The sequence below is a fragment of the Colossoma macropomum genome, unplaced genomic scaffold (genome assembly GCF_904425465.1).
Source record: "Colossoma macropomum unplaced genomic scaffold, Colossoma_macropomum, whole genome shotgun sequence".
Taxonomy (NCBI): domain Eukaryota; kingdom Metazoa; phylum Chordata; class Actinopteri; order Characiformes; family Serrasalmidae; genus Colossoma; species Colossoma macropomum.
In genome coordinates this window covers 1,618,535-1,643,491 of record NW_023494786.1, presented here as the reverse complement: position 1 = coordinate 1,643,491, position 24,957 = coordinate 1,618,535, and the positions used below count along the sequence as shown (strand labels likewise).

Genomic DNA, 24,957 nt, shown 5'->3' with positions numbered 1-24,957 from the left:
GTATTGTATGCATTTGATTTGACTTAGATCTTTATAGTCCCTCACACTGTGATATCAACCCATCAGAAAAACACTAAATACCATTACTGACTACTGGATACAATCAGGAACCAACAGAGACTTTTAATGGTTTCTATGATCAACAGGGATTCAAAGCCTTTATTGCTTTATAAACTAATAGTATACATTTAAATCACTAGAGGAGAAATATTAGGACAGAGTAGATTTAGAGCTGCTGTTCATGCTTTTGACCAGCAGGTGGCACTAATGCGCCGCTGATTTATGAAGCTTCGAGTAATGAAGCCATTTCCCGTACAAGTTAAAGAACCTCTACAAAGCTGCGTTGTGACTCGTTTGGCGACTTTAGATTTTTTAGATTGTTTTTACTAAAATTACTAAAATTACTAAAATTAATTATGAAAATGGTTTGAAAGACACTACGGAGTAATTGTGTCTCCCCTAACACCCCCTGTATTATTATTATTATTATTATTATTATTATTATTATGTTGTTGTTGTTTTATTTTATTTTATTTTATTTTATTTTTTTATTTGATATGGTCACTTGAATTTACCAACTGCATAGGGTTGGAATTAAGTAAATAAGTGTACACTGCATTGCCATTACTGTTTGTACATTGATTGCATAAATAAAAGAAAGAAAGATATATATATATATATATATATAATTATTATATAATAAATATTGATCATTTTTATCAATAGTTTAATCAACTTAGCTGCTTTTTTTACAATACATATATTCAAATGAGGAGACACAGTTATAAAAATACAAATTTCATGTCGCTTCTGCAGTAAAGTTAGTTGTCTATGCTGGAAGTGAGTTAACCGGAAGAAGGCGCGTGTAAGATCCGGTCTGCCCAGCAGTCCGCGGTTCCGCTGCCAGTACGGGCTGAAGAACCGAGTCAGGCGCCGCTCCGCTCAGCCGGTGAAGGTAATCAGCTCTGAAACACCGCTCACCCCTTTATTCACACTCTGTTTTCCGACTGACCCTCAGAGGGGCCGGGTCAGAGGCGGGCTCTGTCTGGACAGCAGTTTGATAAACATGTAAACAAACCCGGAGCGCCGCCGCTCCGCGCTGGGCTGAGGGGGCTCGCAGTAATGTTAATGTCCGGCTAATGTCCGGTTAATGTCAGGGTTAACGCTCTTCAGCGGTGGACGGAGTACTCAAACCATGTACCTGAGTTAAAGTAGAGACACCAAGGTAAATATCACTCCAGTAAAAGTAGAAGTTCCTCCCTTTAGACCTCCACTTGAGTAAAAGTACTAAAGTATTTGCCTTCAAATGTACTTAAGTATCAAAAGTGAAAGTACTGCGCTTAATTATGACTTTAATGTCCTGTTATCATTTTTGTCATGAGACTGTACTAAGAATTTTAGGTGAAAATACTCCAGTGTCTCTCTTGGTAAACCAGTCTTTTAATAGAGTCATTAATTAGTGATGCTGATGTCTATTAAAATGATCATAAGCACAAAACACTGAAGGCAAACAGTTTCCATCAGGTAGAACTGAGTGGCTCTGAAATCACTTTATACAAACAAGCAAAGTTTCAGTTGAAGATTTATTTACAAGTTTATGTTTAATAAAAACTTTAAACTCAGGTTCACAAATGAGTTTCCTTTACTAAACTGCATCTGTAGGTCTCTTTTCATAAACATAAACTAGAGAAAACTAATCTACTATAAAATGAAAGTGTTTGTATAAATTCAGAAAAAAGACACGTCAGTCACAACTGCATATGTGTGCATATTTCTATATCGTGGTCTATTTACACAAAGTTAGGTTAGTTCATCATTTATGTTGAATAGACTCTCCCAAAATTTTACACTGCTGCACTGATGTTGAACCGTGTGCTGCACTGGGTCGGTATGACCAACAGGTCAAAACAGCTCAAAACAAAGTGAGCGCTTTGCGCTTCTTTCGTTTAGACATGTTCTTCAAAAAGATGGTTCTTTAGCAAAGGGAGTGGTTCTATTTAGAAACATTCATTTTTTTCAAATGAATCATCTTAAATCTCAAATATCCTTTAATTTTAGCTGAAAAAGGAATCTCTCCTAAAAACACATTAGAGCCCAGTGTAGAGTCCTTTCCATTTTAACAGTGCAGTCTTAAAAAAGATGTTTCTTTAGGGGTTCTTTAGTAGAGTCAGTTGTTCTGTTTAGAGCCATAAGTTCTATATAGAACCATTTGCATACTTAAATAGTTCTCTGCATTGTGAATGGTTCTTCAGATTGGTGGAGAATGTGTTGTGTACGGTTCTACATAGTCTACCCTTTTGAAAATGGTTCTATAAAACACCAAAAAGGATTTTTCTTTTTTTTTTTTACAAGCTTGACATCATACAGCAAATGACAACTACAGCAGAACCCTTTATGGTGCAAGGTGGGAGTGTCTAATAGAGTGGACAGTGAGTGGACACAGTGTTTAAAAACTCCAGCAGCACTGCTGTGTCTGATCCACTCAGACCAGCACAACACACACTAACACACCACCACCATGTCAGTGTTACTGCAGTGCTGAGAATGATCCACCACCCAAATGGTACCTGCTCTGTGAGGGTCCATGGGGGTCCTGACCACTGAAGAACAGGGTAAAAGGGGGCTAACAAAGTATGCAGAGAAACAGATGGACTACAGTCTGTAACTGTAGAACTACAAAGTGCACCTATATAGTAAGTGGAGCTGATAAAATGGACATTGAGTGTAGAAACCAGGAGGTGGTCATAATGTTTATTTCCATATTTATTTTATTGGATTTAATCTGTTGACACTTTCTACATCTGGTAGTTGGGGAATAAACTTCTTAAAACAAGGGAAAAGCAGGTCACCCTAAAAGACTTTGCAGTCCAGTGTGTAGCTATCTGCTTATTTGATGATGCATGCAGACCGTCTTGTCTTAACAATCCAACATACCATGAAAAAGGATGGTGTGCTTCAATAATATATTGATATCACTTCTGCAGGAGGTGTTTGGAGCAGAAATAAACACAGGCCTTTGAGAAAATTGTCAGTTAAATAAACCTTCAGTGCCTGAGAACCCTCTCAAACCTTGTTAAGTCTTAGTTTATGTATGTCAATTCTGATTGTTTTCTTTGATTCTGGTGCTTTACTTGGGTTTTGACCTGTTATCTTGGTTTGCTATCAATACCAAGTCAGAAACACTTTTAATCAAGGGAATATTAAGCTAATAAGCCATTTATGTGCACATGGATCAAATCAAATCACGTTTATTGTTGCATCACCTTTACACAGGTGTGAAGATGAGTGAAAATCTTCTTGCCAATGTACAGTTTCTGTACAGTAACATAGTTATGAAATAAAAACTTTGATATGTACAGTTATACACATGTCCATATATGCAATTTGTGAGTCTGAAGTAGGTGATATGGAGAATAATGAGATGCCGGACACACAGGGATAAAATATTGATATATAGCTCAATTGACTGAAGCTCTTCTCCCTTCTTCTTCTCTTCTTGGACAATTTGTTGTATTTTACATTAATAATTGATGTCTGTCCTTTTCTTTTGTCTTCCCCAGACGTTTTCTGCTGCTTCAAGTGTTCATTTCTGTGCACAGCTCAACTTTAACATCACAAGATGTCATGAAGTGACTGCTGAAACTAGGAAAGTAACACAGCGAATATGGCTTCCAGACGAAGCGCCAGCCCACAGCAAACATCCTCTGGTGCGTCTCGCAGACGGCTGCCGAAGAGCAAGGAGAAGGAGATGATCCATCAGTGCTCCGACTGCGGGAAGAGCTTTCATCTGGAGAGTCGGCTCAAAATGCACATGCGCATTCACACCCGAGAGAGGCTTTTTTACTGCCTAGACTGCGGGAAGGGGTTCAATCGACAGAACAATCTCCAGAGGCACCGGCGCATCCACACGGGAGAGAAGCCGTTCCGCTGCTCGCACTGCGAGAAGAGCTTCAGTCGGCTGAGCTACCTCCAACAGCACCAGCGCATCCACACGGGAGAGAAGCCGTTCTACTGCTCGGAGTGCGGGAAGAGCTTCAATCATCAGGGTAACCTCATCCAGCACCAGCTCATCCACGTCGGAGAGAAACTGTACCACTGCTCGGACTGCGGGGTGAGTTTTTATCACCAGAGCAACCTCACCAAGCACCTGCGCATCCACACGGGAGAGAAGCCGTATTACTGCTCCGACTGCGGGAAGTGTTTCAACCAGCAGAGCACTCTCCTGACGCACCGGCGCATTCACACCGGAGAGAAACCCTACGAGTGCCCGGACTGCGGGAAGAGCTTCAACCACAAGAGCAACCTCCAGAGACACCAGGTCATTCACACGGGAGAGAAGCCGTACGAGTGCCCGGACTGCGGGAAGTGTTTCAGCCGGCAGAGCAGCCTCCAGCTGCACCAGCGCATCCACACCGGAGACAAACTGTTCGAGTGCGCAGACTGCGGGAAGAGCTTCAATCAGCTGACTAACTTCCTAAGACACCAGCGCATTCACACTGGAGAGAAACCGTATTACTGCTCAGAGTGCGGGAACAGTTTTAATCAGCTCAGTAGCTTCCAGATACACCAGCGCACTCACACGGGGGAGAAACCGTATTGTTGCTTGGATTGTGGGAAGAGCTTCATTCAGCAAAGTAACCTCCAAGCACATCAGCGCATTCACAGAGAGGAGAAATACACTGCTTTGTTTCTAGGTGGAGCTTCAAACGTGTGATCATGTTACAGAAAAGAGTCAGAAAGCTGTTTATTTGATCAGCTCTAGTCCTGAGTTTTCTTTAGCGCTGTTTTTGTGTTGAGTTAAATGGCTAATTCTGCTAAAAATCACAAACGTCGTCGATCAGCCAAGACGTTTTTACTGCTTGAGGTTTGACACTATAGTTTTCCACTGGAGATAACACGGAGGACAGTGTGGCTACTAACTAATAGCTTATACGCTTATACACCTTTACCATCATGTTAACTGGCCTAAATTATCATCTGTTCATGCCAGCCATAAATGTGTACTGCACAAGCCTTTTAATTGGTTGTTTAATAGCCTCTCTTTCCCAGATTACCACTGCTGTCAAAATTCTGCCAGCCCTATGATATTTACTAAGTGATATACGGTTCCTGTACTGGCTTTATTAATGCTTGTGGCAGTTGTATTCAGAGTGGTTTGGTGTGAAATGGTTCAGATGTCTTTACAGTGGTGGTGATAGGAACCAGGGGTCGCCATGACTACAACACAAATATAGACATTTTATTTACTATCCAGAACCACCAGTGAACCTACACGAGTCTTCTGAGTTTATATGGAGTGTTGGTGATGGAAAATAGTGGAAAATCTGAAATAATAAGTTTTCTTTGGGGACTATTTTGCCTCACAGCGCCCTGCATGTATCCCTCCACCATGAATGGATTTACAATCTTCTCTAAACTATCGTAAAACAACGAGAGCGTTTACATTTGTTTAAAACCCTGATAATTGAAGAAAATCAGATTCTGTCAGTAAGCCGATCAACGCGTTTACATGCACTTGAGTAATCAGGTAATGGGAAACTCAGGTCTACATGAGTCAGACAGTGATCAGATTTCTGCTTTATAACCAGCCAATAAACTTACAGACGAAGACGAGACGGAAACGTAATGTAAAACTCAAACATCATGCCGCTTTTAAACATCGAGTCACTTTACCTGAAAATAAGAGGAAGAAAATGTAAATCCTTAATTTCATCAAGCATGTATTTAGTTTCAGCATCGCTCCAAAAGTGTTTTGCTGCGTCTCGCAGCGACGCTGCTCACTTATTTCTGGTAACACCATCTGATTTCACACATGCGCAGACTGAGAAATCTGAAAGAAATAAGAGTTTACAGCACTGAGAAATCTGATCACTGAGCTAAAATCCAGCCTCTTTATCAGATTTATTAATCGGATCTAAGAAATTAGAGTGTGTTGTTTACACGACCATTTGAACAATCAGACTGCAGAAGTCTGATTATGATCAGATTATTGAGTGCATGTAAATGCATTCAGTGTCTCAGTCATCAGGCAGTGAATTCATAACCATTTCATGTAGTAACTTTCTGTGAGGGAGCTTTTAGAGGTAGACGTCTGGTTCCTATCACCACCACTGTGAACAGTTCTGACTCGGTAAGTTTCTCTAGAACAGAGCGTTTCACATTAAACCACTCTGAATGACTCCGTTTACAGCTTAACCATTTGACTATGCAGAAATTTTGAAAAATTGGTGGACTCCCCCTTTAAACACTAACATTTTATGCTTGTAACAGAGCATAAAGTACAAATGTTCACTTTTAAAGGCTGCCCTGCATGCAGTGCTATTACCTTTGGTGAACTACACTATAAGAAAGTGGCAAGAGGCAACGTTGGGGAATATCTGTTCTCCATATATGAAAACATTGAGCAGATGAGATGCAGCAGACAAAAATAAATAAATAAATAAAATTAAAAGTGCACAGATGGATCACGGAGGGGTCTTGGTTCCTCTGTCCTTTAGCCCTCAGACTGTACAAATGCTTATGGGTTCCACAAGCTGCATCACTCTTGATCGCCCCCACTTATGTAAACAAGCAACTCAGCATTTTAGATTTATACAGTTTACACACTACAAGTACAAAAATCAGAATTAAAAAACAAATAGGAACTTAACTGTGGAATTTTGCGTGGTTGCATGCTTGATTCTTTTTTTCACGGAAACCTATGATATGACCAGGTGTGCACCAGGTAAGGTGGTGTGGAATAACCCAAATCAGAAACAGTGGAGTGGAGCTGGTTGTTAGACTAGCACTAGCTTAGCTGTCGGACTAACAGCTTATTGTAACACAGACAAGTTGATTCCTGGCACTTCAGTAGTCACTCGACCTGCTCAGTCTGATTTATGCTGTGCTGCCCTGCACATTTAATACTTTTCCTGCTTTTAATGCGCCCACTTTAACGCAACACTGGCCTGTTAATGAGTGATTAGTTGGATCAGGTGTGTTGGGAGCTGGGAAAACACTAAAAGTGCAGGGCAGTGAGTTTCCAGGACCAGGGCTGAGAAACACTGCTCTAGTCCAGTGGTCACCAACCCTCCTCCTGGAGATCTACCTTCCTGCAGGGTTTAGTTCCAGCAGAAGATGGTAATTAGCTGAAGCAGGTGTGGCAGATTGAACTACACTTAGTCAGACTCCAGTCCTAATGGACCAAATCACTGCAGACTTCATCACATTGCCTCATTAAACACACCTGACTCGGCTCATCAGCTCATTAGCAAAGCCTTCATGAACTGAATTCAGGGCTTATCTCCACAACACTTTGGCCCAGTAGGTCCCCAGTTTGACATGCCTGCAGGAAGGTAGGTCTCCATGAGGAGGGTTGGTGTCCACTGGTCCACCCTGGTCTTGGAGCCTACACTTTTTAGCATTTTCTCTATTCCCAACACACCTGATCTGTTTATTCAGCTCATCAACAGCCCAGTATTGAGCTAAAGTGGTGTGTTAAAGCAGGAAAAGTGATCAAATGTGCTGGGCCTCCAGGACCAGGCTTGAGAAACACTGCTCTAGACTTCTCTCAAAGCAGTAGTTAGCTGGAATTGAACCTGCCTTGTGGGATGTGAAGCTGTTCGCTAAGCTAGAACTAGCACTTAGTGCTAACTATGATACCATCCACACACCACAGCATAGGGTCGCTCCCTCAGATTAGCATCTTTGCCTTCTCAGCTTGTGCCAGTGGGGCTAAAATCAAACCTGTTGTGATGTGTGTGGAGCTGTTAGCCTGCCAGAGAAGCTACCACTAGCAGCTAGTGCTAACTTGGACATTAGAGTGCTAGCTTAGCCATCAAGCTAACAGCTCCTCACAACATATTTGAGTTTATTAGCTAGATATGAATTAGAAATGACTGTTTATCTGTTATAACTGATGGCTATCAGAGAGCAGCATGTTGTGTAGCTATAAGGGTCTTCTTTACAACCATGTTGTAATCCTCTTATTTGCAGGTTCCTTGTAACTATATGCAGTAGTTACAAGGAGTTGAACCTGCCATGTGGATCGCGAAGCTGTTAGCCTACTAGCTAAGCTAGAGCTAGCACTTACTGCTAACTGTGACAGCTCTACCCACCACAGCACTGGGTCTCTCCCTCAGATTAGCATCTTTGTCTTCTCAACTTGTGCCAGTGGTGCATTTGTTTGGCAAAATCATGCCTGTTGTTTTGTGTGTGTGTGTGTGTGGTGCTGTTAGCCTGCTAGAGAAGTTACCGCTATCAGCTAGTGCTAACTTGGACATTAGAGTGCTAGCTTAGCCAGCTCTTCACACCATGTTTGAGTTTATTAGCTCGATAAGGAATAGAAATCATACAGTCTATGTATTCTGACTGGCTGCTGTTGGAGTGCAGCATGTTCTGTAGCTGTAAATCTTTTATTTTTTTAAATATTTTAGTGTATTGACAGGTTCAAGTTTATTCAAGAGTGTAATTCACACTTATCAACAGCCTGGTGAGGTCTAAGCTTCTATTGCTTGTTAGCTACTTCAGCCTCATGCAAACCAAAGCAAACGTCACCCAAGATCTCTCTGCTGATCGACTACATTTGAGAGATTTTATTCCTTTTTCACTGGACTGTCACCTAAACGCTTTTACTGAAGACCGTTGTTGATATTGTGAGGAAGACTAACGGTATGCCTTTATGACTATGATATGAATGCGCAATGAAATGTCTTTAACAATCTGGTAAGAAAAAGAATGTACCCCACTGTACACGCCAGCAGTGAAGTATCCTGTGGGCACCTCTTAACTGTTATTCTGCCACTTTTCCTCCAGATGTGAGGTGAGGTACACTTTTAAAGATACTTCTTCAAAGTTCTTTAGTAAAGACAAAGGTTCTATATAGAACCAAGAACACAAATCATTTGCATGCTTAAATGGCTCTTTATATTGTGAAACGGTTCTTCAGATTGATGGAGAATGTGTTGTATATGGCTGCTGTTATGACTTCAAGCTTGTAGCAACAGAAGAACCCTTTTTGGTGCTATGCAGAACCATACATGGATTCTCCATCAATCTGAAGAACCATCTCACCATGCAAAGAACCATTTAAGCATGCAAATGGTTCAAGTGTTTGTGTTTTCTATATAGACTCATTGGGCCTCATTCACCAACCGTTATAATGAAAATTTCTTCTTAAAATCCACTTATGCAGTTTTGATAGACTCTGACATTCACCAGTGTTCTCTTATTTGGGGTTTGTTCTTAGGTAAGGACAGAATCTACACACACACTCAAGAGCACAAAGGTGAGAACAGTTCTGTGCTTTAAGAACACGTAAACCTTTTCTTAGAACCTTTCTCAAGAACATGCTGGAGGTTAGGGAACCAGCCCTGTGACCGGAAGGTCGCTGGTTCGATCCCCTGAGCTGACAGTACGTGACTGAGGTGCCCTTGAGCAAAACACCTAACCCACAACTGCTCCCTGGGTGCTGCGGATAGGGCTGCCCACCGCTCTGGGCAAGTGTGCTCACTGCCCCCTAGTGTGTGGGTTCACTAGTGTGTATGTGGTGTTTCACTGCACAGATGGGTTAAATGAGGAGGTGAAATCTCTCTGTTGTGGGACTGATAAGGTCACTTTACTAAAACCATTTTTAATCTTATTTTTAAGCATGTTATATGTTTATTATGTCTACAGGAGATTTGGGATGTTGTGGGGGAAAGTCCTGGGTTATAGTAGCTGAAAGGATCGTCAGAAAGAGAAAGGAGTGAAACTGAGCTCCCAGAACAGAGATGAATCCTCAATGTTGGCACTTTTCCACCAGGTGGTGCCGTCATGTTACGTCCAGTTATGTCATTAATCTTTTAAGGTATTGTAATAATTTTTAAAACTAATTTAATTGATTTTGCTTTTATTCTCAGTGAATTATACATGTTTTTGGATCTCATGGCTGATTTAAAAGCTGTTAGCTTCATTCCTTCAGCACTAACTGTACAGCAGTGTTAAAGTACCTTACTTAATAATTAATAAACTATGAAGATATAACTCCTATGTGATTATACTCGTGTGAATAAACTGGGTTCTCTCCTTAAACGTATCCTTCTGGTTCTCTCTGTGTACCTGATGAAGTGAGTATCTTTCATCCTTTTCTTTTTCCAGTGCAGAAAATCCCCTTGTTCTGCAGCTTCCGGTGGGATTCTGAAGCTGGTCCTGTCAGATCTGGATAGTTTTAGGGTTGCCTTGGTTACATAAACACAACCCTCACGTCTCCTTGGATAATTTTGTTCCACAAAAGTCAGGAAAAGGGGTTCTGACGGCTGGATGTGACGTTCCCCAGCAGCTTTTTACCATCTCGGAGGGATAGAGATCTTAGGCCCTGTGTAGATTATAGGACAAAGAACGTCACAATGAAGGAACCTCGTCCTCTGCTGGCCATTGTGTGTAATACACACTTACAAATGATGGTTCTTCAAGGGTTTTAGTAAAGAAAATGGTTCTATGTAGAACCATGAACACTCAACCTTTTTGATTAAAGTGTTCTTCAGATTGTTGGATGTGCTTTTGGTATTATATAGAACCATCTAAAAGGGTTCTTCAATAGTGTCATGCTTGACATTGTAACAATAGAACAATTTTGGTGCTATATAGAACCATATCACATTTTAATTTACTACACTCTTTAAAAAGCTTTTTCAAGGGTTCTTTATTTAAGGGAATGGTTCGATATCCATGTGTTCTACATACAACCATTTCATGTTTAAACTGCTTTTTGAAAATGGTTCTTTGTAGCACCAAAAAGGGCTCTGCTATTGTTGCACTGTCAAGACTGTAACAACAGAAGAGTGCTTTTTGGTCCTACGTAGAACCCTTTTCAAAAAGGTGCTATGTCAAAATACAACACATTCTCCATCAATTTGAAGAACCATTTTACCATGAGAAGAACTAGTTACGCATGCAAATGTTTGAGTTTTGGTTCCGTTTAGAACCACTGTTTTAGTAAAGAACCTTTGCAGAACCATCTTTTTAAAGAGTGCATTGTTAAAATGAAAACTGAGCACTCAGTCTACACCGGGCTCTAATGGTTCTTTGCATGGTGAAAGCGCTCTTCAGATTGATGGAGAATGTGTTGTGTATGGTTCTATTAAGAACCTTTTTTAAAAAAAGTTCTATAGAGCAGTGAAAGGGGGACAAGCTGGATGTCATAACAATAGCGGAACACTTTGGTGCTAAATAGAACCACATACAACACATTCTCCATCAATCTGAAGAACCATTTCACCATGCAAAGAACCATTTAGGTATGAAATGGTTCTGTATAGAACTCATGGTTCTAAATAAACCATTCCCTTTACTAAAGAACCCTTGAAGAGCCATCTTTTTGAATATGTACTTAAATCCTTTAAACGAAGTTTAAGTAAAAAAAGTGTTCTCTTTCAGAGGCCATTGAAGAACATGAGCTTAATTATTTTAGGGAGAAATTGCTCATTTTAAAGATTTTATTATAAATATTTGGAACAGAAAACGCTAAAAATCCGCATAAAATGTGGTGGTTTAAAAAAAAATAATCAATAATAAAAATATATCAATATTGTATATGAAGTGTGCTGTGTCTGTGAGCAGGGAGGTGTTGGGGAAAACCCCAGAGCGAAGCAGGCCTTTTATTTTGACACCGGGTTGCCAGATGTATGGTAATTCTGTGTACTTTTATTGGCTCCCGAGCGAAACTCGGAGTTGATTGGTTCCTCAGCGGAGCTGTAGAGCACGGAACCAGAGAGCCTCTGCTGGAGAGCCTTGGCGGGGTTGTGGAGGTCCGCAGCCGGAGTCCACTGGCCTCTTTTCAACTGACTGCCCTCGCTGACCACCAGGGTGAGGCTCCAGCGAGCCCAGCAACAGAGTGGAACAGCAGGAGATCTGCTGTGGTCAGCGGTCCACGCCTCCTCCGCGCGCGCAGACTGGATGAGCACAAAGAGGAGCTCGGCTGCTGAAGGTAGGAGCTGATCAACACTGTAGACACTCACTGTTTTTATTGATTGTTGGACAGATGTTGGAGGGATGTTGGACAGATGTTTACTGTTTGACAACCAGCATACAGAATATGCAAGACAACACAGGGAAGCTGGCTCCCTCCAAACTGCTGACAGTGATGCTGAATGCCCTCCTACACCAAGGGTTCTTTAGTTTAGTAAAGGTAATGGTTCTATATAGAACCCTCAGAACCATTCGCATGCTTAAATGGTTCTATGGTGAAATAGTTCTGCAGATTGATGGAGAATGTCTTGAAACCTTTTGACAATGGTTCTATATAGCACCTAAAGGGTTCTTCGCCTGTTCGAAGCTTGACATCGTGATAATAGCAGAACCCATTTTGGTGCTGTGTAAAACCATTTACAACACGTTCTCCATTTCACCATGCAAAGAACCATTTCACCATGCAAAGAACCATTTAAGCATGCAAGAGGTTGTTCTTGGTTCTGTATAGAACCCTCGAGGAACCATCTTTTTAAAGAGTGTAGTTCGGTTTGGTTTGAGTTTTGTTTTGTTGATTCTGTGGCCTCATTAAAATCCCTCATAAAATCACATTAGAACCCCCAGTTTTCATTTTAACGATGCACTCTTAAAGATGGTTCTTCAATGGTTCTTTAGTAAAGACTTTGGTTCTATATAGAACCATGAACACCCAAAGAACCATCTGCATGATTACGTTCTTGAGCGCTGCATGACGAAGCGTTGTTCTTTTGTTGTTTCAAGCTTGGCATCGTAACAACAGCAGAACCTTTTTTCAAAAACTTTTTATATAGAACCATACACCGATCAGGCATAACACTATGACCACCTCCTTGTTTCTACACTCATTGTCCATTTTATCAGCTCCACTTACTATATATGTGACATTATGAATTACAAAATAAACTTTATATTTTCAGTTTTTCCTCTCAAAGTGTTAAATGCTGACCTTGCAACTGGCAACATGTTTAACAAAGAGCTGGGCAGTATGACTGTATTTATCATTATTGTGATAAATTATGTCACGCTGTGCTTATCATGGATATCTTCAGTACTTTAAAACACTTCCCAACTGCATGTCTGATTGCAGAGAGAGCACGATTAGTCCTGTTTAACTGGATTTAGTGCAGCGCAGTGTGTCCAATGATGAAAATAAATAATTGAATTTATAGTTTGTTGATAGTATTTTTAAATGTGGATTGGACTTTGTCTGTTCTAACTTATCAGATGCCTGAACACATCGCGCTGTATCATGTATCGTGAAAACGTCTTAAAGTATTGTGAAATTGCATTTTTGCCATATCACCCAGCTCTACAGAGTGGAGAGTCGATTCTGGCAAGAGTGTATTATAAACAATATTTCAATAGGGCTTTGTATAGCAAACAGCTTGGTTGGGTATCATTAGCTTATTAATTGTGCTATTTATTGGCGATTGCACAATGCTCGATTGAAAGACAGTTTCAAATACACTATTTCAGTGCAGGCCCTCGAGCATGAATTCACTGTTCTGACCTACACTCATCTGTTTGGTTCAGCCACCAAACTGCATGTCCTCACTTAAGGCTGGACTTCAAACTCTAATCCACAGCCACACTGACCTGCACTCCTATGTGTCGTTTTGTCATCCCTAGCAGCCGCCTAGCAACAATCAAGCATGCACTTGGGATACCCTAGCAACCACCTAGCAACACTCTAGCATGCACTTGGGAAACCATAGTAACTGCCTAGCAGCACCCTAGCAACCGCCTAGCAACACCCTAGCAACTACCTAGCAACCTAGCAACAATCTAGCATGTATTTGGGAAACCATAGCAACTGTCTAGCAACACCCTAGCAGCCGCCTAGCAACAATCTAGCACGCACTTGGGATACCCTAGCAACCGCCTAGCAACACCCTAGCAACCGCCTAGCAACACTCTAGCACGCACTTGGGATATCATAGCAACACCCTAGCAACCATCTAGCAACAATCTAGCACATGCTTGGGAAACCATAGCAACTGCCTAGCAACACTCTAGCGACCACCTAGCAACAGTCTAGCACACACTTGGGATACCATAGCAACTGCCTAGCAACACCCTAGCAGCAATCAAGCACGCACTTGGGAAACCATAGCAACTGCCTAGCAACACCCTAGCAACCACCTAGCAACAGTCTAGCACACACTTGGGTTACCATAGCAACTGCCTGGCAACAATCTAGCACGCACGTGGGATACCTGGCAACAAGCTTAAGCTGTGCAATCACTCTGCATTTCCTTAAGCAGATGCTGTTTCCTAGTTGACATTTTGTTACTGTTGATTTATTTTTGTGTTTTTCTTTGCCTCTTCCAGATGTCGTCTCCTGCTCCTGGTGCCCGTTTTCATACACAGCTCAAATTTAACACAAACGCATCAGAAGATGCCACCATGTTGAGTGTGTCAGAGAACACGGTGTCCAGAAGAAGCCCCAGCCCTCAGCAGACATCCTCTGATACCCTCTGCTCTACTGAATCTCACGGGCTAATGCAAAACGACCCCGACAAGTCGACGAGCCACCAGTGCTCAGACTGTGGGAGGAGTTTTACTGATCAGAGTCTTCTCCAGCTGCACCAGTACATCCACACAGAGGAAACACTGTACGACTGCTCAGACTGCGGGAAGGGTTTTAACCGCCCGAGTCATCTCCAGACGCACAAGCGCGTTCACACGGGGGAGAAGCCGTATCGCTGCTCAGACTGCGGAAAGCGTTTTAATCAAGCGGGCAGTTTCCAAAGGCACCAGCGCGTTCACAGAGGAGAGAAACCGTTTTACTGCTCGGACTGCGGGAAGAGTTTTAATCGACAGAGCAGCTTCCAGGCCCACCAGCGCATCCACACCGGAGAGAAACCGTATTGCTGCTCAGACTGCGGGAAGAGCTTCAATCGGCAGAGTAGTCTCCAGCAACACCAGCGCACTCACACAGGAGAGAAGCCGTATCAGTGCTCGGACTGCGGGAGGAGCTTCAATCAGCTGAGCAACCTCCAAACTCACCAGCGCGTTCACACCGGAGAGAAACCGTATTACTGCTCGGAGTGTTGGAAGAGTTTTAGTCAGCCGAGCAGCCTCCAACAACACCAGCGCATTCACACTGGAGATAAACCGTATTACTGTTCCGACTGCGGGAAGAGCTTTAATCGACAGAGCAGCTTCCAGCTACACCAGCGCGTCCATACAGGAGAGAAACCGTATCTGTGCTCGGAGTGCGGGAAGAGTTTCAACCAACTGAGCAACCTGCAAACACATCAGCGCATCCACACGGGAGAGAAACCGTATCAGTGCTCGGACTGTGGGAAGAGTTTTAATCGACAGAGTCACCTCCAGACGCATCAGCGCATTCACACAGGGGAGAAACCGTATCACTGCTTTGAATGTGGGCGGAGCTTCAGACAAACCAGTGCTTTGAATACACACGATTGCACTAAGAGGGAGATAAAAACTGAAGATGTATGAGTTGGTCAGATATGTCATTATCATTGTACTAGTTTTAATGGCAGCAAAACATTTTAGTTCCTCCCACAGACTCCCATTCGTTCTCAACAAAACCTGTCAACCACTTGGCAACCCCCTAAAAACCACTCAGTAAACACCCTGTACACCATGGCAACCTCCTAGCAGCACCTTAGCAGCCAACCCTTATACCATTGCAACTGCCTAGCAACCACTTGGGATACTATAGAAATTACCTAGCAAGGTCCATTTGGTTACAGCTGGTACATTTGACAAGCTTTCCAGCCTGATGCACGCTATGGTATAGTTGCTTAATCCAGTGGATTAACAAAGAAAAGCAGGTTGCCACACTTGCTATATAGCGGTTTTCCGATGAGCAGTGCACTACGTTTCGGGTACGAATCGAGGATCACTAAGAGTTCAGACTGCAGGCAAATCGGATTTGTTTCTCAAATCAGATCTTTTTAGGCGACTGTTCACTCTGTTATTTGCAAGTGATCAGATCAGATTTGTGTGTCCAGACATCATCAGCCTATCGGGTTGCCGTGGTAACAACATATGCATCAGCAACTACGTATCTACGCTGGTGACACTGTTTTCAAACGCGGATGCAGGCGAGATGGAGGTGCATCATCTCGCCCTCCAAACAGCTGCTCTGTCAAGTCGTGGTTCAGAACTGTTGTTCCATAGTGGGTATGATTAGAAATTCTCTTGCGAAAGTTTGAATCTTTGGTGCCTTTCTTGAATCCCAGCACCTCCGTCACTCTGGATTTGACATCGTCCTTGAGTGTGTTTGCATGCACTCAAAAATCCGATCATAATCTGATTTCAGCAGTTGTCTGATTATTCAAATGGTCGTGTAAGCAGCACAGTGAGGTCTAGAAAACCGATTAAAAGATCTGATAAAGAGGCTGGATTTTAGCTCAGTAATCAGATTTCTCAGTGCATGTAAACTCTTACTCTGATTTCTTTCGGATTACTCAGTCTGCGCATGTGCAAAAACAGACGGCGGTACCGGCAGCAGCGTCGCCGCGAGGTGCAGCAAAACACTTTTGGAGTGACGCTGAAACCAAATACATGCTTGACGAAATAAAGTGATAATGAACGGATTACTGACAATCTGATTTTCTGCAGTTATCGGATTATTATGAGCATGTAAACGCACCCGTTGAATAATGGTGAACAGTGGTGTTCGGTTACGGTCCTGTTGCCCTCCACAGTTTCTACTGTTCCCCTGTTACACTGTTAGTGTGTTGGGAGCAGAGAATACCTTAAACAAGTATTCAAAACTTTTGAATGGTAGTGTAGTATTAATACAATAAAAGATGGACTCCTCTGGACTTCATTGGACAGGTCAGAGGGGGACAGGCTCAGATATTTGTGCCCAAATTCAGCTTCCAAAACCCAGGGAGGCAGATGGGACAGCAAGACCACTAGTACGGTCCAGATGACCAGATTACGCCGAAATTCTGGGAGATTGTGCTCCAGAGATGAATCAGCTTGAACCAGTATTGGTCCTTTTGTTGCATCATCTTGTCTTTTCTATTTTAAACTTTCTTGTTCTGTTTTCTTCTATTTTAATCGTATTTGATCTATTTTTGTTAATGTACTGATGATGAGTTGTAGTTATTTATACACAGGTGCTTTTGGATGCCTAGTGATTAATTAGCTGGATGAATGGTTTTAAAGCCCATGACTGAGTTCAAATAGACTGAAGTAAATTAGAATTCAGATATATAACAATGTTTTGTAGCTTATCTAATAATTGATCAACTATACCAATACATGATTGACATGTAATATACACTGATATACGTGAATAAACTGGCTTCCTCACTTTAAACGTGTCCTGTCTTTTCTTTAGCAAAGAACATGGTTCTATATAGAACCATAAACACTCAAAGAACCCTTTGCATGATTAAAGGGTTCTTTGCATCATGAAATTGTTCTTCAGGTTGATGAATGTACTATAGATGGTTCTATATAGAATCTTTTTGAAAAGGGTTCTTCTATTATTACAAGCTTGACACTGTAACAGTAGAAGAACCATTTTCAAAAAGGTTCTGTATAGAACACTTTGCACGATTAAAGGGTTCTTTGCATCTTGAAATGGTTCTTTAGACTGATGGAGAATGTGCTATAGACAGTTCTATATAGAACCTTTTTGAAAAGTGTTCTATATAGCACCCAAAAGGGTTCTTTTATTATTACAAGCTTGTCACCATAACAATAGAAGATCCCTTTTTAAATAAGTACCAAATAGAACCTTTTGCATGATTAAAAGGTTCTTTGCATCGTGAAATTGTTCTTCAGATTGATGAAGAATGTGCTATAGATGGGTCCTTTTTGAAAAGGGTTCCATATAGCACCCGAAAGCGTTCTATTATTGCAAGTTTGACACCATAACAATAGAAGAACCATTCTGGGTGCTATATAGAACTATTTTAAAAAAGGTTCTATATAGAGCCCTTTGTATGATTAAAGTGCATCATGAAATGGTCCATCAGGTTCTTAAAAGGGAATGTGCTATAGATGGTTCTATATATTCAAAAAGGTTCTGTATAGAACACTTTGCATGATTAAAGGGTTCTTTGCATCATGAAATGGTTCTTTCAGACTGATGGTGAATGTGCTATAGACAGTTCTATATAGAACCTTTTTGAAGAGTGTTCCATATAGCACCCAAAAGAGTTCTTCAATTATTACAAGCTTGTCACCTTAACAATAGAAGAACCCTTATGGGTGCTATATAGAACCATTTTCAAAAAGGTTCTGTATAGAACACTTTGTACGATTAAAGTGTTCTTTGCATCATGAAATGGTTCTTCAGACTGATGGAGAATGTGCTACAGACAGTTCTATATAGAACCTTTTTGGAAAATGTTCTATATAGCAGCCAAAAGTGTTCTATTATTACAAGTTTGATACCGTAACAATAGAAGAACCATTTTCAAAAAGGTTCTATATAGAGCCCTTTGCATGATTAAAGGGTTCTTTGCATCATGAAATGGTTCTTCAGATTCTTAAAGAGAATGTGCCACAGATGGTTCTGTATAGAACCTCTTTAAAAAGCGTTCTTTTATTATTACAGGTTTGACACCGTAACAATAAAAGAACCCTTTTGGGTGCTATACAGAACCATTTTCTTTACTACAGAAAAATATTTTTTTAAAGTGTATGGTTCTTTAGACTGATGGAGAATGTTTTTAGCAGGGATTTCCAAAATGACGGAAGGATATCCTAAAAGAACGTAGTTAGCTGAAGTACACACTTAAGGGTTCTTTAGTACAGGCAGTGGTTCTGTGTAGAACCATGAACACTCATTTGCATGCCTAAATGGTTCTTCAGATTGATGGAGAATGTATTGTATATGGTTCTATATAGCAAAGGTTTTTGGTGATGTATAGAACCATATACCACACATTCTCCATCAATCTGGAGAACCATTTCACCATGCAGAGAACCATTAAGCACGCAAAAGTTTAATTCAATGAACTCAGCATTTCAAGTTGACCAGGTCACTTTTTTAAGACGCGTCATACTTTACAGTGGAGCCATTGTTGTTGACCAAAAAGCGGCTACTCTCGTCGACCACCAGAGGTAGGCGCAGTTGGACTGCAGCGAGCCCAGCAGTAAAGTGGAGAAGAAGAATAGGCTCTGCTGTGGACAGCTGGCCACACCTCCGCGCTCGGACAGTGCTGGAAGAACCCAAACAGGAGCTGCGCTGTTGAAGGTAGGAAGCTGTTCAGCACCGTGTACTCGTTTATTTACCTTTTCTGATGGTCCATCAGAGAGGTGGTCGCTGTTTGAAGCTTATGAAAGCTGCCTTGGTCCCACTGCTGAAAAAGACCATTGGCTTAATGGTTGCCATTGCAGACCACTAGTTTCCTGTAAAACACCTTTAGATCCCATCAGATGCATTTAGAATCAGCTGTTGGTCACCTGTTAAACCAATAGAGTCCTTTACACTGTGATATCAACCCATCAGGAAAACACTTAATACCACTATTTGGAAGCCATTAGAAACGTCTGTTGGTTCCTGGTGGTATCCAGAGGTCACTAATGGTGTTCTGTATTTGTCCTGATGGGTTGATATCACAGTATAAAGGGCTCTGATGGTTTAACAGGTGTTCTGATTTCAGACGTAGCTGATGGAATCTTAATGTGTCCTACAGGAAACCAGATCTCCAATGGTATCCATTAAGCCAAATCCTATTAGAAAGCAAAACCACCCAGTTTTAATCCCAGTGGTTCTAATGGTCTTTTTCTTTAGCAGGGCAGCATAGACCAGCATGATCACCAGCAAAACCAGCATAAGCTTTGAATGAATGCTGGTGTGCTGGTCAGCAGCAATAAGAGTTAATATGTCAATAATCGTAATAGATCATAATCATAATAGATTGCATTGATATGAAATGATGCACTGCTTTGGGGAGTATTTCACAAAAATGCACTCTTAGATGGTTCTTCAAGGGTTCTTTAGTAAAGACAGTGGTTTTATATAGCACCATGAACACTCAAGGAGCCGTTTGCATGCTTAAATAGTTCATTGCATGGTGAAATGTTCTTCAGATTGATGGAGAACGTGCTGTATATGGTTCTGTGTAGAGCCTTTTTGAACAAGGTTTTATGTAACACCAAAAAGGGTTCTTCTGTTGTTACAATGTCAAGCTTTTATCTACAATAGAACAACCCTTTTTGGTGCTATATGTAGATGTCAGTACTGACGGTCTCTATTCCGCCAGTATAAACTCTACGGTTTTCAGTATTTTGGCGGATAACAATATTTTAGATCCACTTCAGTTGTTAAATATGGTTCTTATAAAAAGTGAAGGGACGTCCAGAATAATATGGCATTGTTAATATACAAAATAGGTTTACTTAAGCATCCAAAATGTTTTCTTAAGGAAAAAAAAACAAAATACTGTTCTACAGTTACAGACTGTAGTTCATCTGTTTCTCTGCGTACTTTATTAGCCCCCTTTTACCCTGTTCTTCAGTGGTCAGGACCCCCATGGACCCTCACAGAGCAGGTACTATTTGGGTGGTGGATCATTCTCAGCACTGCAGTAACACTGACGTGGTGGTGGTGTGTTAGTGTGTGTTGTGCTGGTCTGAGTGGATCAGACACAGCAGTGCTGCTGGAGTTTTTAACAAAGTATGCAGAGAAACAGATGGACTACAGTCTGTAACTGTAGAACTACAAAGTGCACCTATATAGTAAGTGGAGCTGATAAAATGGAAAATGAGGGTAGAAACAAGGAGGTGTTATGCCTAATTGGTGTGTGTGTGTGTGTGTATATATATATATATATATATATATGTATGATATAATTTTTTGCCATACTGCATCACGAAAGGGTTCTTTGCATCATGAAAGTTCTTCAGACTGATGGACTTCAACACTTGAAGAACCGTATTTTTTAAGAGTGTAGGCTAAGGGGGGATGGGGTTAAGGGGACTTTGTTTTGCCAACTCAAAGAAGGTGCTCCAAGGGTTCTTTAGTAAAGAAAATAGATCTAGATAGAACCGAGAGCACTCAAAGAACAACTTACATGATTCAAGGGTTCTTTGCATCATGAAAGAGTTCCTAAGACTGATGGAGAATGTGCTGTAGATGGTTCTATCTAGCACTCAAAAGGGTTCTTATATTGTTACGGTGTCATACAAAAAGAACTGTCTATAGCACATGCATGCACATTTTCCATCAATCTGATGAACCTTTATGACGCAAAGAACCCTTTAGTCATGCAAAGTGTTCTTTGAGTGTTCATGGTTCTATATAGAACCATTTTCTTTACCAAAGAACCCTTTAAGAACCGTCTTTTTTAGGAGTGAACAGCTTGGATTGCTATTGTCAGAAAGGCATGTTTACCTTACAAAGCGATTAAATACATGTTGGTGGACAGTTTGTTGCATTTTACATTTTTTGTGTCTTTTTCTTTTCTCTCCCAGAGGTTTTCTTCAGCTTTTTGAGCACAGCTCCACAATCACATCAAAGATGCTTTCAAAAGGAGTATGTCAAACTGCTCAAAGTACGTATTACATATGAGAATATGGCGTCCAGAAGAAGCTCCAGTCCTCAACAATCGTCCTCTGGTACTCCAGGCATTAAGGCATCTCACAGAGGCATGAAGAACGATAGAAAGAAGAAGAAAATTCACCAGTGCTCGGACTGTGGGAAGAGTTTCGGTCAGCAGCGTCGTCTCCGACAGCACCAACGAGTCCACGCAGGAGTGAAACCCTGTCACGGCTCAGACAGCGGGACGAACAGTCTCCGAAAACACCCTGGAGAGAAGCCGTACCCCTGCCCGAACTGCTGGAAGACCTTCAGTCGAGAGAGTAACTTCCTAAAGCACCAGCAGATTCACTCAGCGGAGAAACTGTACTACTGCTCAGAGTGCGGGAAGAGCTTCAGTCGGCAGGGGAACCTCCAATCGCACCAACGCATCCACACCGGAGAGAAGCCTCATCGCTGCTCAGACTGCGGGAGGAGGTTCGCTCATCTCGGCAGCCTCCAGAGACACCGGCGCATCCACACGGGAGAGAGGCCGTACCACTGCGCACACTGCGGCAAGAGTTTCAACAATCAGAGTAACTTCCAGACGCACCTGCGCATTCACACCGGAGAGAAACCGTATTACTGCGCCGACTGTGGGCGGAGCTTCGCTCATCAGTGTAACCTCCAAACACACCAACGCATTCACACGGGAGAGAGACCGTATTACTGCTCGGACTGCGGTCGGAGCTTCGCCCATCACAGTAACCTGCAAACGCACCAGCGCATTCACACAGGAGAGAAACCGCATCACTGCTGTGAATGTGAGCAGAGCTTCAGTGAGATGGACGCTTTAAAGACCCACGAGTGCACTAAGGGGGAGGTGAAGACTGAGGACACGTGAGTTGGTCAGGTTAAACTTTTTCATCATCACTTTTTTAACGTCCACCACTGCGCGAAATACCAAGCGGGAACCACCCCTGTGCTCCAGTAGGGGCTGGCCTCCAAATCGCTCACCGTAGCTGTGCTGATGTTAGATATAATGGCAGAATAATGTCTAGTTAACAACCATTTTCATTGTTGTGGTTAATTTATATAATGGAAGTCTGAAATGGACTGGGAACAAACTTTGTTTCCTATTCTTCATTTTGGATTGGAGCAGCTCCAACTCCTTTGGTTACTGTTGCTACATCTGCCAAGCTTTTGAACATTAACCAGGGTTAAGGGTCTTTAATCTAGATCCTACACCTCTAGTCTTGGGTCTGTGGTTTAGGAAGTGGTGAAGTTTTCGTTTCCTACCTCCAAACTCTTGGGATATTGGATTTCCAATATAGTGTCCCACATGCAGCGCTGCACCAGCTAGTCAGACGATTTAGAGCCCATGTGTCAAACACGAGGCCCGAGGCCCATAACGGAATCCTATCTGGCCCGTAAAAATATTTTAAGTTTCTATTAATATTAGCCTGTTTCACATTGCACTGCACTACAGTCCCCAGCATGCACTGCAACGTAACGTGCACTCCTACCCCAACAACAATCTATGGGACAGCAGTTACACCTCAATGCCACACCAGTCACATCACCAAAATGCATTTCCGCTGAAGATCAACCAACATGAACACTGAACGTCAACTCAGCAGCTCAGAAACTGAGCCCAAGTCTTAATGAACCTGCAGCAAACAAAGGTTTAAGCAGATATGTAGGTTTAAAAGATTAAAAGACATTTCAATTTTCAATATTTCAATTATTCATAATATATTTTATATATGTTGCTGTTGACAGTTTGGCATATTTTTAATAAACAGTGGGCAGATTGGGTTATTTAATAAAAAATTAAATAAAAACAAATCAAAATTTGTCGATCTTTTTTAAAATGGCCCTTTTAGTGGTTGAGTTTGACACTCCTGATTTAGAGTTTCTAAGCACTGAAGGACCAACTAGGTGAACATATTCGCTACAGTGCCACCTTGAGGCCGACCAGTGCCTCAGGTCTTGATAGCTCAAATAAAATAATGTTACACACCTTGTCCTGAATCTGTAACTGGGCAAGTGCTTTCCCTAATGGACCTAATGATGCGCTCACAAGTTTGTCAGGGGCCCCTCTCCACACGAGTTTTGACTACTGACTACTGGACACCATTCCCATGGTGCAAACCGCATGCCTACTCATTCTAGAGACCCTATGCATGTAATCGCCAAGCTTGCAGAGGTGCACAGTGCACTGCCTGTGCTAGTTCTGTCTTACAAACTGATATTTTAAAGGTGCAGTGTGTAAGATTTAGCGCCAGCTAGCGGCGAGGTTGCAGACTGCAACCAAATGAATACCAAGTGTATAGTAGAACTCACGTTGGAGTTTTCGTTTATATTATATTATTATTGTACACAAGTACATCAGCACATACTGAGACATATTACAGCCCAGATGGTAAAATGGACATGAAATGTTGTGGCTCCTAAGGTATAAGCTATAACTGTAATGTCCACTGCACTGTAAACCACACCGTGCCTGAGAATGCTGGGTAATTTGGTCACCCTTCTGGTCGGGTGCTGAGCACACCAAACCAGGAAACATGGTTGGAGATAGAAATAGTGCAGATCATTCATCGGCCAAGTTCAGTCTTACTGCGCCATCAATCAATTTACCCAGAATCCCAAATACAAAGTGAGAAGTAAATCAGAAGCTCCTCCGTTGTTGTGATTATTGCTTGTGTTTACTGTTTACGCTGCAATCGCAGGAGAAATGATGTCATCACCCCCGACCTGCACAGAGCCCTGTTTACTTTGACGGGTTCTGCTGTGCAGTGAGGAACAGACTCATGAACTGAGACGCGTTTAGTTCCATACCAAGTGGAAAAATGCCTTCTTCATTTTCACTGTATTGTCCTGCATTTTTCCTTTTTTTTTGGAATTATCAGTCATTACACGCATCATAAACGACTAAGTGTTGCTTAGTTGAACAGTATGTTCACGTTTCAGTCCTTTTAGTTAAAGTACTAATAATTATTTGGAAAACTTTCTTAAAAAACTCAATGAATTTACACACTCAAATGTTTTTGGATCCCATATGATTGAGATGACTGAACACTGGCTGTTTGAATGGCTTTTAAGGCTGAAGTGAATTAGAAATTAGATGTTGTACTGTTCATATAATTCCTCCGAACATACCGCAGTGTTTTATGAGTAGCTTATACTTGGTAAACTGTACAAATATACAAGTGATATGATGTAATCATCTGTTGATGCTGAGCAAACAGAAATAAACCCGGTTCCTTATTTAAGACGTGTTCTGTCTCCTGCTTTATTCATTTATATTGGCAGTGAAATGAATGTACTTACATGTAATATACATAAATCATGGATATTATGTAATTGATTAGAGGAATACTTTTTTATTGGTAGCAGTTTTAGTTTTTTCGCCAGTAAAACTCAAACAAAAATGGAGAAAATGCACAGAAGACCTCTACAAAACTGTTGGTGTCAGTTTACAGATGAACCTTTGGTGCTGGAAGACAAAGTCAGACAGGCCCTCA

General features: G+C 41.6%; 1 protein-coding gene across 1 annotated transcript in view; it reads left to right on the top strand.

Annotated features, from left to right (window-relative positions):
- The first annotated feature begins 972 nt into the window (after positions 1 to 972).
- Positions 973 to 24,957, top strand: part of LOC118797231 (zinc finger protein 721-like) — a 43,729-nt gene continuing 19,744 nt past the window's right edge. The window contains exons 1-4 of the mRNA XM_036556512.1: positions 973 to 1,225; positions 3,561 to 4,593; positions 14,496 to 15,429; positions 21,387 to 22,245. Of these exons, the coding sequence (XP_036412405.1) occupies positions 3,665 to 4,593; positions 14,496 to 15,429; positions 21,387 to 22,245 (2,722 nt within the window). The 5' untranslated portion in view covers positions 973 to 1,225; positions 3,561 to 3,664. The remainder of the gene's footprint in view (positions 1,226 to 3,560; positions 4,594 to 14,495; positions 15,430 to 21,386; positions 22,246 to 24,957) is intronic.